General features: G+C 41.6%; 1 protein-coding gene across 2 annotated transcripts in view; it reads right to left on the reverse strand.

The window, feature by feature from the left end:
- Nucleotides 1-6,840: 6,840 nt before the first annotated feature.
- LOC146860858 (interferon regulatory factor 3-like) overlaps nucleotides 6,841-15,279 on the reverse strand; it is a 64,014-nt gene continuing 55,575 nt past the window's right edge. For both annotated transcript variants that reach the window (XM_085644834.1, XM_085644833.1), the window contains one exon: nucleotides 6,841-13,406. In XM_085644834.1, the coding sequence (XP_085500960.1) occupies nucleotides 13,242-13,406 (165 nt within the window). In that variant the 3' untranslated portion in view covers nucleotides 6,841-13,241. The remainder of the gene's footprint in view (nucleotides 13,407-15,279) is intronic.

Here is a 15,279-nt window from a genome sequence, read left to right on the forward strand (position 1 = left end):
CTCACACACATTTTTCCATAACTGGAAAAATACCCGGTGTATTTTACATGAGCCCTTACACCGTGAGGCTCATTGGGGAGACTGCCTGAAGTAAAATCCTTTATAAATCAAAAACTGAAGGTGGCTAGCTTGTTGGTGACTACCTCAAATTTGAAATACGGGGAGTACAAGATACCTAAAGTGATAGGGCTTGAACCACAGCTTATGGCCATTATACCTTCTAAGACCTAGGCCTGTGTAGATAAATATGGCTCACTCAAATGCCAAGTCGATGTTTTGGCAAATAAAAAGACTGGGGCAGATTTACATGAAAGTGATGCATCTTTAGAGGTGCATCACTTTCCCTGCGCCACCCTGAGAAACCCTTGCGCCACCATGGATGTGCCATATTTACAATACGGCGCACCATGGCGCAAGGACTGACAGATGCGTCAGAAATTCTGACGCATCTGTTGTTGTAAAAGTCACACATTGGAGTCGTGTCGCAAGCATGACGCAATTCCAGCAATGCATTTTGAGGCCTATTCCTACTACACTGCGTCACTCATTACGCCTGGCTTCATGCAGGCGTAAGGTTTTGACGCAGTGGCACCCTAGAAGTGACGCACTGAAATCTTGTAGATTTCACTACGTCACTTTTACGAGGCTTTCCTGCGTGGGTACACCCACCCGCTTACATTATACCTGACGCAGGTAATGCATAGGTGTAGCAACCCCAGAGGCATTTAGCATTGACTGAATACAGAACAATGCTGATAAAACTGAACACTCACTTGTCAAAACACTCAGGGGCGTAATTACAAATAATTGGCAAAGCGCGATTTAGCTCCAAAATTGCTAACGCCACGGTCCATCAGTTTAAAAATGCAGGGATGTGTTGTATTCACAAGAATACGACGCACCCCTGCATTCCCCCTAGTGCTGCCGCAAAATCTAGCTGCCTAGAGCCAGTGCAGGCACCATTGCAGCGAATGATTGTCTATGTGTACTGCTTTGTGCAGCACACATAGAAGTTGCAACTTGTCATTATTTAATGATGTTTTAAGGGAAGGAAGGGAAACCTTCCTGCACATGAACACTCACTGGTGGCGATTTGCTCTTTCTATGTGTGCTGCATAATGCAGCACACAAGGAAACAGCAAAAACGAAGAGAAATTAATAATTTCTCATTTCGTCAGGTTTTAAGACCAGGTTTTCCCTGGTCTTATTTTTGGCACTGCCCCATATTTTTGCCCCCCAAGGAATGACTGTATACTCCAAAAGCTATTATTGACTGGAGTAGCTTGCTCTTGCATGCAGCTTACTTGGATCGGACCCGGTTTTTATAGTGCTCTTATTCCTTTTTGTTTGTTAGAAACATTATATACAAAGTCTTGTTCTGTCACCCAAATATTAGCTCCATCATGGATTCAATCTATTACATTCATATGCTTCTAAAAATCAGTTTGACACTGACACATAAGAACACACATTACAGACTGCTTTGGGGAGATCCAATAGGTGTTAATAAAATACTTTATTTACAGACAGAATAAGCAGTTACAAAATTCCCTGACAATCAAAGATGCAAACTAATCCGAGGACACGTAGAACACACACTACTTTGTGGAGATTCAATGGGCGTTAACAAAATATATATTACTTTATTTACAGACAGAATAACCAGTTAAAAAACAATATTCCACAAAAAAACAATCATAGAAGTAAACTAAGACTGCAGGGGAAAAGTGCAGGCAACGTACAAATAAAAACAATTTAGTGCAAATTCTTAGTGCATTTGGGGTTTCCTTAACAACGTTCCTAATTTCCTGCATAGTGCGTTTCATTACTCCTTGTTGGCTGAGAACTGTCACTGTGATGTTTCATTTGTTCGCTTTTGGAGAGTTTAGCAGCCTTGATCGCTCATATGGGGTGCGGTGTGTAATGACAGACTAATGAGTGGCTAGTTGCAAGCTTATTTGTGAAGAGCTCACTTTTCTTATTGAAGCAATCATATTCTTTAGATCCTCTCCTCTAAATCACAGCTTTCACAGAATTACACACAGATTCGTACATTTTCATATTTCTAGGTATGGGCCCACCACTGTCAATTATATTACTATCGCCAACATGACGAATAATATAGATATAACATGAAGCATGTTAAACTACAAGCAACTTGAGATGATTGATAAGTGAATCCTGTAATGAATTTTAACATTCCAGGATAGGTGACCTACATTAGCCTTAAGCATGTGGAGGGCTACATATGAAATGATACACATGAGCAACCTTGAAATTCTTTGATAGATAGCTCCTTCCACGATTTCTAGCATGGCACCTGGTACTCGAGGGAACAAATCAACATGGAATTTCAAGGTTGAAACTTTTACACTTTCAACTCTGCATGTGAACCAAACCTCCCATATTTCCATTAGAGAGTTTTTAAAAACCCTTTCTGCGTGAGTCATCGTATTTTTACTTGCACAATAGAAAGTAAGTGAACACTTTCTCAAGACTAGCTCTTAAGAACACAGACATAGCTCTCTGGCAGAAAAATGCACAGGACGCTTGGCTTGTCAGTGCCACAGCTCTCACCATTCAGTTGACAGTGCGCCCTCACCAATATGGCAGTAGGGTGCAACTGAGGAGTGGACACACATCATTCCACAAGATGTTGCAAGATGGCACAAATGTAATAATGCAATCCCCTTGGCTGTGGCATCAACGAAAACGGCTAAACTCACACTCAAAATATATAAATATTTTCTGTTTCCACTTTAGGCAGGAATGCTGCTCCTCCCTTAATAACCAGTTTGTCTGGAAAAAATTATTTTCATTTTGAGTTGACTGGCTCACTCAAATGCCAATTCGATGTTTTGGCAAATAAAAACACTGGGGCAGATTTACATGAAAGTGATGCATCTTTAGAGGTGCATCACTTTCCCTGCGCCACCCTGAGAAACCCTTGCGCCACCATGGATGTGCCATATTTACAATACGGCGCACCATGGCGCAAGGATTGACAGATGCGTCAGAAATTCTGATGCATCTGTTGTTGCAAAAGTCACACATTGCTGGAGTCGTGTCGCAAGCATGACGCAATTCCAGCAATGCATTTTGAGGCCTATTCCTACTCCACTGCGTCACTCCTTACGCCTGCTTCTTGCAGGCGTAAGGATTTGACGCAGTGGCGCCCTAGAAGTGGCGCACTGAAATCTTGTAGATTTCACTGCGTCACTTTTACGAGGCTTTCCTGCGTGGGAATACCCACCCGCTTACATTATACCTGACGCAAGTATCATGTGACGCAGGGCTTTACAACGTGAAACATCTTCCTAGATGCGTCACGTTGTAAATTGGCAGCATTTTTTACACCGCCGCTGCATCACAAAAGTGACGCAATGGAGGCACAAAAGTGTCGCAAGGGGCTTTAAATCAGCCCCACAGTTTTCAGTGTTAAAAGACGCAGTGGACAACTGTGCACTGGCTCAAAAGGGGTGCATATGACGAAGTTAAAGACCAGATATAAGTATCCCTGTGGCATCACAAAGGGCTTTTAGTGCAAACAAATGCAGCAAACTTTTGAGGAACTTGGCGATTTAAACAAAGAGGGCTAAACTGGCAACCGTAAAAAAAGCAGAAAGAACCAACAAATAGCCCTTAATAGTGCCAAACGCAAGTCCTTGCTGGGTAGACGCTAAAACCAAACAATACTTCAGACAGTTTAGCTTGTAGCCGGTCAATCTGATGGGTGCTGCACCAAGCCAGAAACTTGTCCCACCACCCGGTGCACACTTTTTTTTATAGATGGGTGCCAGAATACCATCACTAACCTCAGGAGGAAGATCGAAGGAAACTAGGTACTGCTGTTCAGTCTCCACAAATGGAGGTGCCAAATTTTGGTGTCCAGGGTGCAGGACCCAGCCCTGTTGCTGACATTGTACATTCTCCTGAAGTGGCAGCTTGATCAGAGGACAGATGCTCATACTCAGAATTCCTGGGTACCGCAGCCCTCCTGGTCCAATCTGGCACCACTAGGATGACTTGGGCCTGGTCAGTCTTGATCTTCAGAACTCAAGCCAGGAGAAGTGGAGTTGGAAAAATATATACTAGTTCCAAGTTCCACTGTAGGTGGGACGCGCTCTTAAGAGAAAGCGGTCTTGAGAACTTTACTGTCCAACAATGTTGACATTGCTCATTCTTATTAGTGGGGAAAAGATAGAGGATCCGGACCCAACCAGCTTGCTCTGTTATCCCTGCAGAGTTGATATTTGACCAGCCCCTTATACTAAGATCATCATTTGGAAACTGTTGCCTAAAATCCTCAGGTGCACATGAGCTTGAGGGGGGCTGAGATAAGGACTGGCTAGATCTTGACTGGGTATATGGTGCTGGGAGGGCTGAGATAGCGCTATGGCATAAGGTGCCTGGAGCTGAGATAGCCCTATAAATGTATATGATGCAGTGGGTGCTGTGGCAGTTATTGGCAAGATTTTTTGTAATCTCCGCTAAATCCTGGATAGAATTAGATAGGTTCCTCTAGTGCTGTGCCCACTGGAACTTCAGAACTCACTGCAGACCCAGCATGTGCTATCTGGCTAGGTTGACTAGCAGGATGCAGGATTCCAATAGACTCAACACCATCCTGACAGAGATCCAGGACAGAGGCTAAAACATCGGTATCATAGCCTGAATGTCCTTTACTCTCAACCCTAGGGGAAGACATGAAAGTGCACCATGCCCAAGATGACGAGGATAGACAGGACCATCTGCGAAGGAGTGGTGTTGCTTTGGCACATGGATAGTGAACACCAATGTTAGGAGGTTTGCTGTCATTTGGAGGTAGTCAACAACTGCTTGGGTTGAGCCCAGCTTCAGCAACCAGTCATCAAAGTAGGGAAAGACCGGCAAACTCAACCTCTGAAGGGACACTGTGACCACCGCAAATACTTTAATGAATTCCCTATGGGCACATGTAAGGCCAAAAGGGAGCAGTGAAAACTAAACATTTTTTTGGCCCAGCCAACTGTGAACCGTATATGCCTGTGAGCCTGGTGGATGGGAATATGGTACTAGGCATCTTACAGGGCCAATGGTTATTGGATCTAGGACAGACAATACCTGGGTCAGTGTGAGCATCTTGAATTATTCTTCCACAAAAAGGTATTAAGACGACAGAAAACTAAAATAGGATGCAGGCCTCAGTTGTTTTTCTGCACAAATAAGTAGCAGGAGTAACACCAATTCCTCCTTCTAAGGACGGACCCTCTCTATGGCTCTTTTGGGCAAAAAGGTCTGCATGTTCTGCTGCAAGTCAGATATCAGCTGCTGATGTGCATCGAGGAAAAAAGAAATGGAAGGGCGTAGCCCAGTTGGACATTTGGGAGGACCTATGTGATTGAAGAGATGTCTCACCACCCTTGAAGGAAATATCATATCCTGCCTCCTATATTGTAAGTGTGTAAAAGAACAGAGTGCCAGAGGGGCAGGGGACTGACTGGTACTTTGTATATGATTCTCTGAGCGTGATCTCTGTGAGCTGCGGCCACGAAAAGGGCTGAGAAGTTTTCTGTGCCGGTGCCAGGGTGTGGCATTGGTGATATTGAAAACCCCTGTAGTGTCCCCGAAAGGGGTGGAACTGATGGCAAAAAGGGTTGGTAGTGGCAAACAAACCCAAGGAATTTGCTGTGCTGGAACGTTTCTTTTTTTAAATGATTCTAGAGAGGAGTCTGCTTACTCACTGAAGAAGCAAGATCCATTAAATAGCACGTCCATGGAGGGTGCCCGGATATCCCCAGAGAAGCATGTATACATCATTCAGGCCTGATGCCAGATCAACACACTTGTTCCAATTCCATGACCCAAGCAATCAGTCATGTCCAGGCCAAACTGATCAACAACTTTTGTTACATCCCAATCATCTTAGGTGGTTTGGCTAAAGACGCCGGTCGTTTGTCTTGAACTGCTGGTAGGATTTGGCCTACTATGTCCCATAATGCATAGGTGTCGCAACCCCAGAGGCATTTAGCATTGACTTAATACAGAACAATGCTGATAAAAGTGAACATGCACTTGTCAAAACACTCAGGGGCATAATTACAATAAAGTGGCAAAGCGCGGTGTAGCTCCAAAATTGCTAACGCCACGGTCCGTCAGTTTAAAAATGCAGGGATATGTTGTATTCACAAGAATGCGACGCACCCCTGCATTTCCCCTAGTGCTGCCGCAAAATCTAGCTGCCTAGAGCCAACGCAGGCACCATTGCAGCGAATGATTGTTTATGAATAGAAAGGTGTCCCTTTCTGCACATAAACAATTCATAATGGCGATTTGTAACTTCTATGTGTACTGCTTTGTGCAGCACACATAAAAGTTGCAACTTGTCATCATTTAATGATGTTTTAAGGGAAGAAAGGGAATCCTTCCTGCACATGAACAATCACTGGTGGCGATTTGCTCTTTCTATGTGTGTTGCAGAATACAGCACACAAGGAAACAGCAAAAACGAAGAGAAATTAATAATTTCTCATTTCGTCAGGTTTTAAGACCAGGTTTTCCCTGGTCTTACTTTTGGCACTGCCCCATATTTTTGCCCCCCCAAGGAATGACTGTATACTCCAAAAGCTATTATTGACTTGAGTAGCTTGCTTTTGCATGCAGCTTACTTGGATCGGACCCGGTTTTTATAGTGCTCTTATTCCTTTTTGTTTGTTAGAAACATTATATACAAAGTCTTGTTCTGTCACCCAAATATTAGCTCCATCACGGATTCAATCTATTACATTCATATGCTTTTAAAAATCAGTTTGATACTGACACATAAGAACACATATTACAGACTGCTTTGGGGAGATCCAATAGGTGTTAATAAAATACTTTATTTACAGACAGAATAAGCAGTTACAAAATTCCCTGACAATCAAAGATGCAAACGAATCCAAGGACACGTAGAACACACACTACTTTGTGGAGATTCAATGGGCGTTAACAAAATATATATTACTTTATTTACAGACAGAATAACCAGTTAAAAAACAATATTCCACAAAAAAAACAATCATAGAAGTAAACTAAGACTGCAGGGGAAAAGTGCAGGCAACGTACAAATAAAAACAATTTAGTGCAAATTCTTAGTGCATTTGGGGTTTCCTTAACAACGTTCCTAATTTCCTGCATAGTGCGTTTCATTACTCCTTGTTGGCTGAGAACTGTCACTGTGATGTTTCATTTGTTCGCTTTTGGAGAGTTTAGCAGCCTTGATCGCTCATATGGGGTGCGGTGTGTAATGACAGACTAATGAGTGGCTAGTTGCAAGCTTATTTGTGAAGAGCTCACTTTTCTTATTGAAGCAATCATATTCTTTAGATCCTCTCCTCTAAATCACAGCTTTCACAGAATTACACACAGATTCGTACATTTTCATATTTCTAGGTATGGGCCCACCACTGTCAATTATATTACTATCGCCAACATGACGAATAATATAGATATAACATGAAGCATGTTAAACTACAAGCAACTTGAGATGATTGGTAAGTGAATCATGTAATGAATTTTAACATTCCAGGATAGGTGACCTACATTAGCCTTATGCATGTGGAAGGCTACATATGAAATGATACACATGAGCAACCTTGAAATTCTTTGATAGATAGCTCCTTCCACGATTTCTAGCATGGCACCTGGTACTCGAGGGAACAAATCAACATGGAATTTAAAGGTTGAAACTTCTACACTTTCAACTCTACATGTGAACCAAAACTCCCATATTTACATTAGAGAGTTTTTAAAAACCCTTTCTGCGTGAGTCAGAGTATTTTTACTTGCGCAATAGAAAGTAAGTAAACACTTTCTCAAGACTAGCTCTTAAGGACACAGACATAGCTGTCTGGCAGAAAAATGCACAGGAAGCTTGGCTTGTCAGTGCCACAGCTCTCACCATTCAGTTTTCAGTGCTCCCTCTTCAATATGGCAGTAGGGTGCAACTGAGGAGCGGACACACATCATTCCACAAGATGTTGCAAGATGGCACAAATGTAATAATGCAATCCCCTTGGCTGTGGCATCAACGAAAACGGCTAAACTCACACTCAAAATATATAAATATTTTCTGATTAAAAAAAATACAACTTGTAACTGTACTTAAATCTGCACTGTTAGCAACAAAAACAAAAGGTACAAAAAACACTAAATTCATGTGAAACGATGCATCTTTGTTACAGAGGGAATCCATCTGACTTTCACTGCACTGCAGCGGGAATCAGTATTTGAAACAATAGATAGGCATATTTTTTAAATGTGCTTACTTGGGACCTCATGGTGACTTTATGGAAAATCAAAAGGTTATTTTGGCCTCCACAAAATCCCTTGATGGAATGATTACCTAGTGACTACCAGCAACACAGGGGAGGGGAATACACATTCTTATGTGGTTTCTGTCCTGCACCTTAGCAGTGACAAATGATCCCATTCAATATGGAATCCCAGCAGATTCATGTCTGAAGTGCTAAAAGCTTAGAAATAACATCAGTGAGAGTGAGATCACGGTGGAGTGATTTGTGATGCCAAACTCTGACTACCATCATTATGACATTTGTAAGCAGAGTTCAATGATGGATGAGATCGCTTAAGGTGATGGGGCAGTGGAGAAGAGTTTGATGTCACCAAACATCAGCAATATCACTAACAATGAAATCACAAAATCAATGATATATATTGGTGCTCCCTCAATAAAGGCACCACCGAATATGTGATAATACCATTGTGGTTTCATTCCTTTAGCAATGATGTCACTGAGTAGATCACAGTGGAACAACACATTGTCATACTATTAACAAAGACATCTCTGTATGTATCTATGGTTAGATCATAGTGGTGTATGATATTACTATATTAGTAATGACATTAATGAATATAGGACCATAGCGGAATGACGCAATGTCAATAATGACATACCCTTAACTTTGATCATACTTTTATGACACATTGCATTTAATCAATAACTAGTTTCACACATATAGAGTAACCCTTTTTCTATAAGGAAATCTGGATAGAATATTATGAAAAATATGAACACATAAGATTAAACATTTCAAAGGTGGATAAAGTAGGGCTGCTTTGTGCAATTCCTCCAAGTGCCCATAACATGGTACAATGAAATTGGAGAACAAAATGGTTATATCAATCTAGGAAAACCCCTACTTTACTCACAGACACATGTATTACCTTTGTGTTTTAGTATGTTGCATGTGAAGTTGTGCTAATGTACGTTTCTAAATTGTTCTTGAATTCCTTGAGATGTAATAAACAAAATAAACCATATCAGTAATGACACTAGTCAATATAGTTGTGGTGGAATGAAGTATGAGGTCTCATCCTTAATATGCAGATCAGTCACTGGGGGATAGAAGTGGAATGCTTTCTGTTATCCCATACCCACAGTGGTAGCGTTATGTAATGAAGCAGGTTAGCTAGCCACCTATATGAAAAGTATATGTACATTTTACAAACTAATTTTTTGTGAGCATATATATATATATATAGTGAGGAAGGCTGCTTGTCAGTCGAAACACACTGTACAGTTGCTGCTATTGGGAGAATAAACATTGCATGGTGACGGAGCATGGACTCGTATAAAAGAGTCTTGTTGCTCGGAAGCAAACCTCTCATATAACTCGTAACACTGTACTAATTGTGTGTCGTATAATTAATATGCACTACATTTCATATTTTAGCAAGATGAAGCTTGCTTACGTGTCTTACTAACAAGCAACCCGAGTGAAACTTAAAATGGCTGCTAACGCGGGAAATTGTACTCCGCATGCGTCACCTGCATCTATGCAGGATGACGTTCTGTCGCTTGGAGGGAAATTTTTGCTCCTGCGCAAACTCATCTAAAATGGCCGCTTGAAAGCTCACATGCTAAGCATCTGCTTTGCTGAAACTAAAACAAGCTATTTACTAAGTGCTAATGCGGGGAGAGCTTTTATAAGTAAATGGAAATAGAGTAGAGATAGGTGGTATACAGTGAAATCATTTTATTTTGAAATGAATATGTTTCTTTTTGACCTCTCTACTAGTTCGTATTTGGGCCTCAGAGCAAGACTGAAGCCTGTACCACATGTGACCCTTACGCAGGCGCAGTGATAACAAGCCAGAAGCCATGATGTGATTCTTGAATCCCGTCCAAGGAAGTCTTTGCAACATATCCTGGGAACCTGCTGGACATCCTGAATATTAAATAGAACAAGTGTCATATGTATACTTTTTGTGTGATAAAGATGTGAATACGGGCGGGAAATAAAGTCTACGAATAAAAATTAAGGGGCGGGAACATTAAACGAAGAACTAAAGAAATGTATTAAAACTTAGCATGGTGTGATGATCATTCCACTTTGCCTGTCCAATCAGAATTAGGGGTTTCATGAAACTGAAACATTAAGGGGTGGTACATGCCATTAGAAAGGTATAACTGAGGTAGTTTAGCTAATTAGTTAGAACAGAGAGACCAGAATGCTGCAGAGCTCGGGATGCTGTCGGAGTAACGAGCGAATGCTGAAGAAAAATCCTATTGCAGACTTAGAATTTAAGCCAATTAATTAGAAGAAGATCGCAGAAGAATTGAGGAGGAAAATAAGACAATTAATTAAAAGAAGATCGTGGAAGAATCGAGGAGGATGATAGTGTCAGAGAGGGGTATGACGCAGGCGTCGGATCTAGAAGAGGTCATCTATCCGGTCCTGAACCCTGTCCTGAAATCTGTCTTTGAGGTCTTTGTCACCTGATCTTTCCCAGGGGACCTTTCCAGCTCCTTGGCCAAGGGGTTGGTTTCCACACCATTCTAGGTAAATATACTTCTGTGTAGTATGTCATTGTACTGCTCTCTCTATCCTCTCCTTTCTTAGTACTATCATTGTGAAACTTCACTCTGATATAGATGACTGATTATTGAATTTATTGACTTTTCCTTCCTTGGAGAAATGGAGTTTGAACTGTAATTTTGCTTTGGCTCATATGAATTTAACTAGATAAAACATTTAAACTTTTCCCGAGTCTGTGGTTATTTCAATATATAAGGAATATAATTCTAATGTAATTTCACCATCAACTAGTTCCAACTAATAGGTCCATTGACAAAAGGAAATAACTTTTTGATCAGTGAAAGATTACTTAGAAATGACAGGTAACTAATCTCATAAAAGCATTTATAAAAATTGACCCCAGCAGTATTTACTAGCCTATGTGAACGTGTGTGTGTATGGGCCCAGGTGAGTATATGGTGTTTGAGTACCTGAGGCTGGTAACCCGCTGGATCAATGGTTACATCCAGAGCGAGGCATTTACTTGGAGAAGTTTATTTGTGTATTGACTCACCGGTATGAGCCTACCGGCATCATGCTCCACTCCAACTGAGTTAGGAAGCACCATGGAGCTTTTACTTTGAAAGGAGTTGAACATTTCTCCTACAGAACCACACAAAAAAAGACAGATGTGTATGAGAGTGTAATCACGCAGTCCTGCCTTAGGTAATTGCTCGTCACATTTTCCTGCACCTAATTAGAGCATACTGTACATTCATTTTCAGAAATTTATGAATTTGGTATTATCCTGTACAAGGAACAAAATCTTGCAGACGTGGTGCTGGGAAGCAGAACATGATTATAGCAAGCTTGGTTGAGCTTCTGACAGCATTGCATTCTGATTGTGGTGGCCATTTTGGTAGCCAGTTTGGTGGCCCTTCAGTGGGGTTTGTCTGCAGCTCCTTTATTGTCTACACCAAACTTCCAATATTTGTATGAATTCATTTTGAAGACCAAAAAGCATTTGTTTACTCTTTTGCAAACCTGTTCTTTTTGTCAAAAGTGGCTCCATTACAATGTGCAAGTTGCATGGGAAGCCTAGAGGATCAGACTACAAATTGTGCATGCTCTTGCCTTTCATTCTGATGATGCGGGATGGCGGAGAGGTGGTAGTGTGAATTGGCGAATAGGTCTCACTGTAAATGAATACCAGCAGCACAACAACCACAAGTCAACAGGAAAGGCTGTTAGCTAATCAGCCTGTGTTGCAGAATGGCACCACACACATGCTTAAGCATCGCAGCTAACCTTCCATCCATTCATGCTTAACCCTTGCAGCCAACCTTCCCATCCATTATCTTGTTTTCCACATCATACGCCACTTGCTTCACGTGACGGAGTTAGCTTACTAGCTTGGGTTTTATAGACATTATGATCCTTCTATGTTGTCTGTATATACAATGTTGCTGTGAACAGTCCTACTATGCATTTGCGGGTATATATATTATAACCCAACTGTGGTGTATGACGCTCTCTCCTTGCAAAACTTGATGTTTAGCAAACCAATGTGCTACACTGAACACATCTCCAGAAAAGAATAGCCGATTCACCTAAGAGTACTGGATCAGAACTCGGTTTCATTTTCTTCCAGAAGAACAGGAGAAGCCAGCTCTTTCTCAAAAGAGAAGAAAGTTCCAGTGAAATGGCCCTCATTCTTTTAGTAGACTGCAACTGGGTAGAATGCATAACCTTCCACAACGTTTACTCCTCTCCTCACCTAATTTAGGAGTACAGCCATTTCCAGAGTGCCTCTTGCTCCAATATGCAGATTTCCTCTTCATCCGCCTCTGCAAGATCAAGTCTGGTTATTTTTATTTCTTCCTGCTGAGTTGCATTAGCTAAAGTACATTGCCTTTTGAAGCTCGTATTGCCGCGGCCTCATTAGTACTGTTTCTGAAGAGTCCTGATTAGCACTTTCTACTGGACGAAACAACCCAGTGGTTCATAACACTAAAGACGGTCATTATGTTTTCCTTCATTCCTTACACTTGTTCCTGCCATTGTAGTTCACAGTGGAAGGTTCTATTATAATAGGCTCATCCTCTGGTAGTCCAATAGTAAATGTACCACAGTTTGTCACCAAGGTCATTCTTCTGACAAGAGAGTAAACAGACTGTCTGGAGAATATTGATGCAGATGTGGTCTTACAATTTCCACTTGTTCTTTTTCAACTTAGGAAACACTTTCTTTCCTAATTCAGGTAAACGCTGCCACAGCATTATTTACCTCAACAGTCCTTTACGAGTCAAGACCCAGGTGGTTTACACTCTGGGTAGGACCACACTTTTTCCTACTCCCATATTCTTTTACATTCACAGTGGAAATTTACCAGGTAAAGTCTGCCTCTTGAGCACGCCAGGAGTTGCTATCCTCTTATTTCTCCCACCACACTTAGAAAGATCAGTATGTCAGATCTATGTCCATCAAGGAGTAAGATTCAAGTAGATCGAAAAGGCTGATGGAGCTGCCATTGGAAATTTGCAGGCTGATGGTTTCGCTATTCAAGGAGGAGGCTCCATCCCCCTGGATCAATTCATGGCAAAAACTGCAAAACATGGGCACGATCTGGAAATAAAAGAAAAATGTTATAATATGTCGATCACTAACAGAATCTTCTTACAGACTAGACTCTCTGAGACTCAGACGGACAGCCTACTCATTGCCTAACAGGAATGGTAAGCAGTGCTTAATTTGTGCCAGTTGTTATAGGTACTGGGCACCAGTATTCATTTTGTGTGACTGGATCCTAATTTTCTCATCAGCCTTTGACCCACATAAAGAGAGAGAAAGACAGAAAGTGAGTGTGTTAAGGTTTAATGAATTAAATATTTGCTGAAAGGGAAGATTTATGAAACACCTTCAAGAAAGAAGAAGCAACCCTTAGAGTTGAAAGAGAAAGCAAGAGAATCAATGAGACAGTCAGAGATGGATAAGGGTTGCAGTACAAAGTATAAGGAAATCCTTGACTGTAAGGTAACCAACAACTTTGAGCAAATTTGCCATGTTGCAACACCGAAATGATGGATGATGCTGAGAGCTTAGCAGAGTAGTGTGAGAAAGTACCTCTTTTTGTGTGGTCACACTTATTTTATGCTGATATAGCTGTTTTTGTTAACTGTGAACACTGTGGCACTGCTGTCCAGGTCCCAGTGCATGTGTTCCCAGTCAGGCCACAGTATACAGTGCAAGATATACACCAATGGCATGGAAAAGTAAAGTCACCTGTGGATTGCAGCACATGTTGTGCTATCCATTAGGCTGACAAGGGAAGCGGTCTTGACCCCTAACTGTGTAGCCTGACCCCTGCAGACAAACCGGTCACAATAACCAGTTTTGAAAAGAAAGAGCACTACGTTTAAATATAAAAGAAGTTGCTACTAAATTGGACTTGTAGCAGAACAGGTAGGGTGGCTGATATTTAAAAGTGGTATATGCAAGAATTGAATGCTTACATGTACCTACACTGACTAGACCTCCCAAATCAATTTTCACAGTAAAGGGCTATAGATGTCCTATGAGGAATAACTAAAGTTCAGAATAAAATCATAAACCTCTCATCTACGGTCTGGGACAATGTACTGGAATAACTCAGAAACTACTTTTAATGTTTATTAAAAATCCAATTCAGGGGTTAAATTGGTCTGTCATTAAATATTTATAAGAAGGGCCTTTTAAAAAGTTACTTTACATGCCTGGGCCTCCAGTGGGCTAATTAGCATTGGTTTACTGGCATATTGCCCTGCCAGTGCTTCCCCATAAATAGGTAGGTGTGACAACCACTCCTAGAGCAAGGAGAATGGCTTAGGCCTTTTCACAGCAAGACCTGGGTGTGAGATATGTGAAGGATATCATCTCATGAAGGACAGCTGTATAGGGTCCAGGAATTTCATTAACTCGAAGGGGACCAGGGTGAGGCTTGCCCATTTATACTCATGTGTAAAGGGAGACCTGGGGAAGAGAAGCCTTTTGTTCCATAGGCCTTCTGTAGTCAGTTTGGCACATGCCCAGTTGGAGGGGAAGTGGTCTCAGAACCAGTTTGGTGTAGGTGGGGACTGTTCCTTAAGCATACCCGTGGGTGGCATACAGGCTCTCTTCGAGGGCAGACATATTCTGCCATGTTGGATTTGGCTTAGAATAGTGCGCCGTAGAATAGTTTACAGCAAGGCAAACAGGATGTGCTGCAGAAGGGTTGCCCCTGGGAATATTTTTCTAATTTTCTCTTTAGCTTGCATATCCTCTGCTTGCAGTCCACACTGCAGGATGCCCTAACTAACAGGCTTACTGCTCCTGGCCAATCCCCCAAGCCTAAACTCTCTGATCCAATGTCATGTACAGGGGATAAGACGTCCTCCTGTACATCACACACTAGTGAAACAAGTGGTTGCAGGAAAGGGTAAACTGAGCACAAGCATGCACAACTTAAGCCTCTTCCTGAATA

Source organism: Triturus cristatus, chromosome 3_1 (assembly GCF_964204655.1).
Source record: "Triturus cristatus chromosome 3_1, aTriCri1.1, whole genome shotgun sequence".
NCBI classification, from domain to species: domain Eukaryota; kingdom Metazoa; phylum Chordata; class Amphibia; order Caudata; family Salamandridae; genus Triturus; species Triturus cristatus.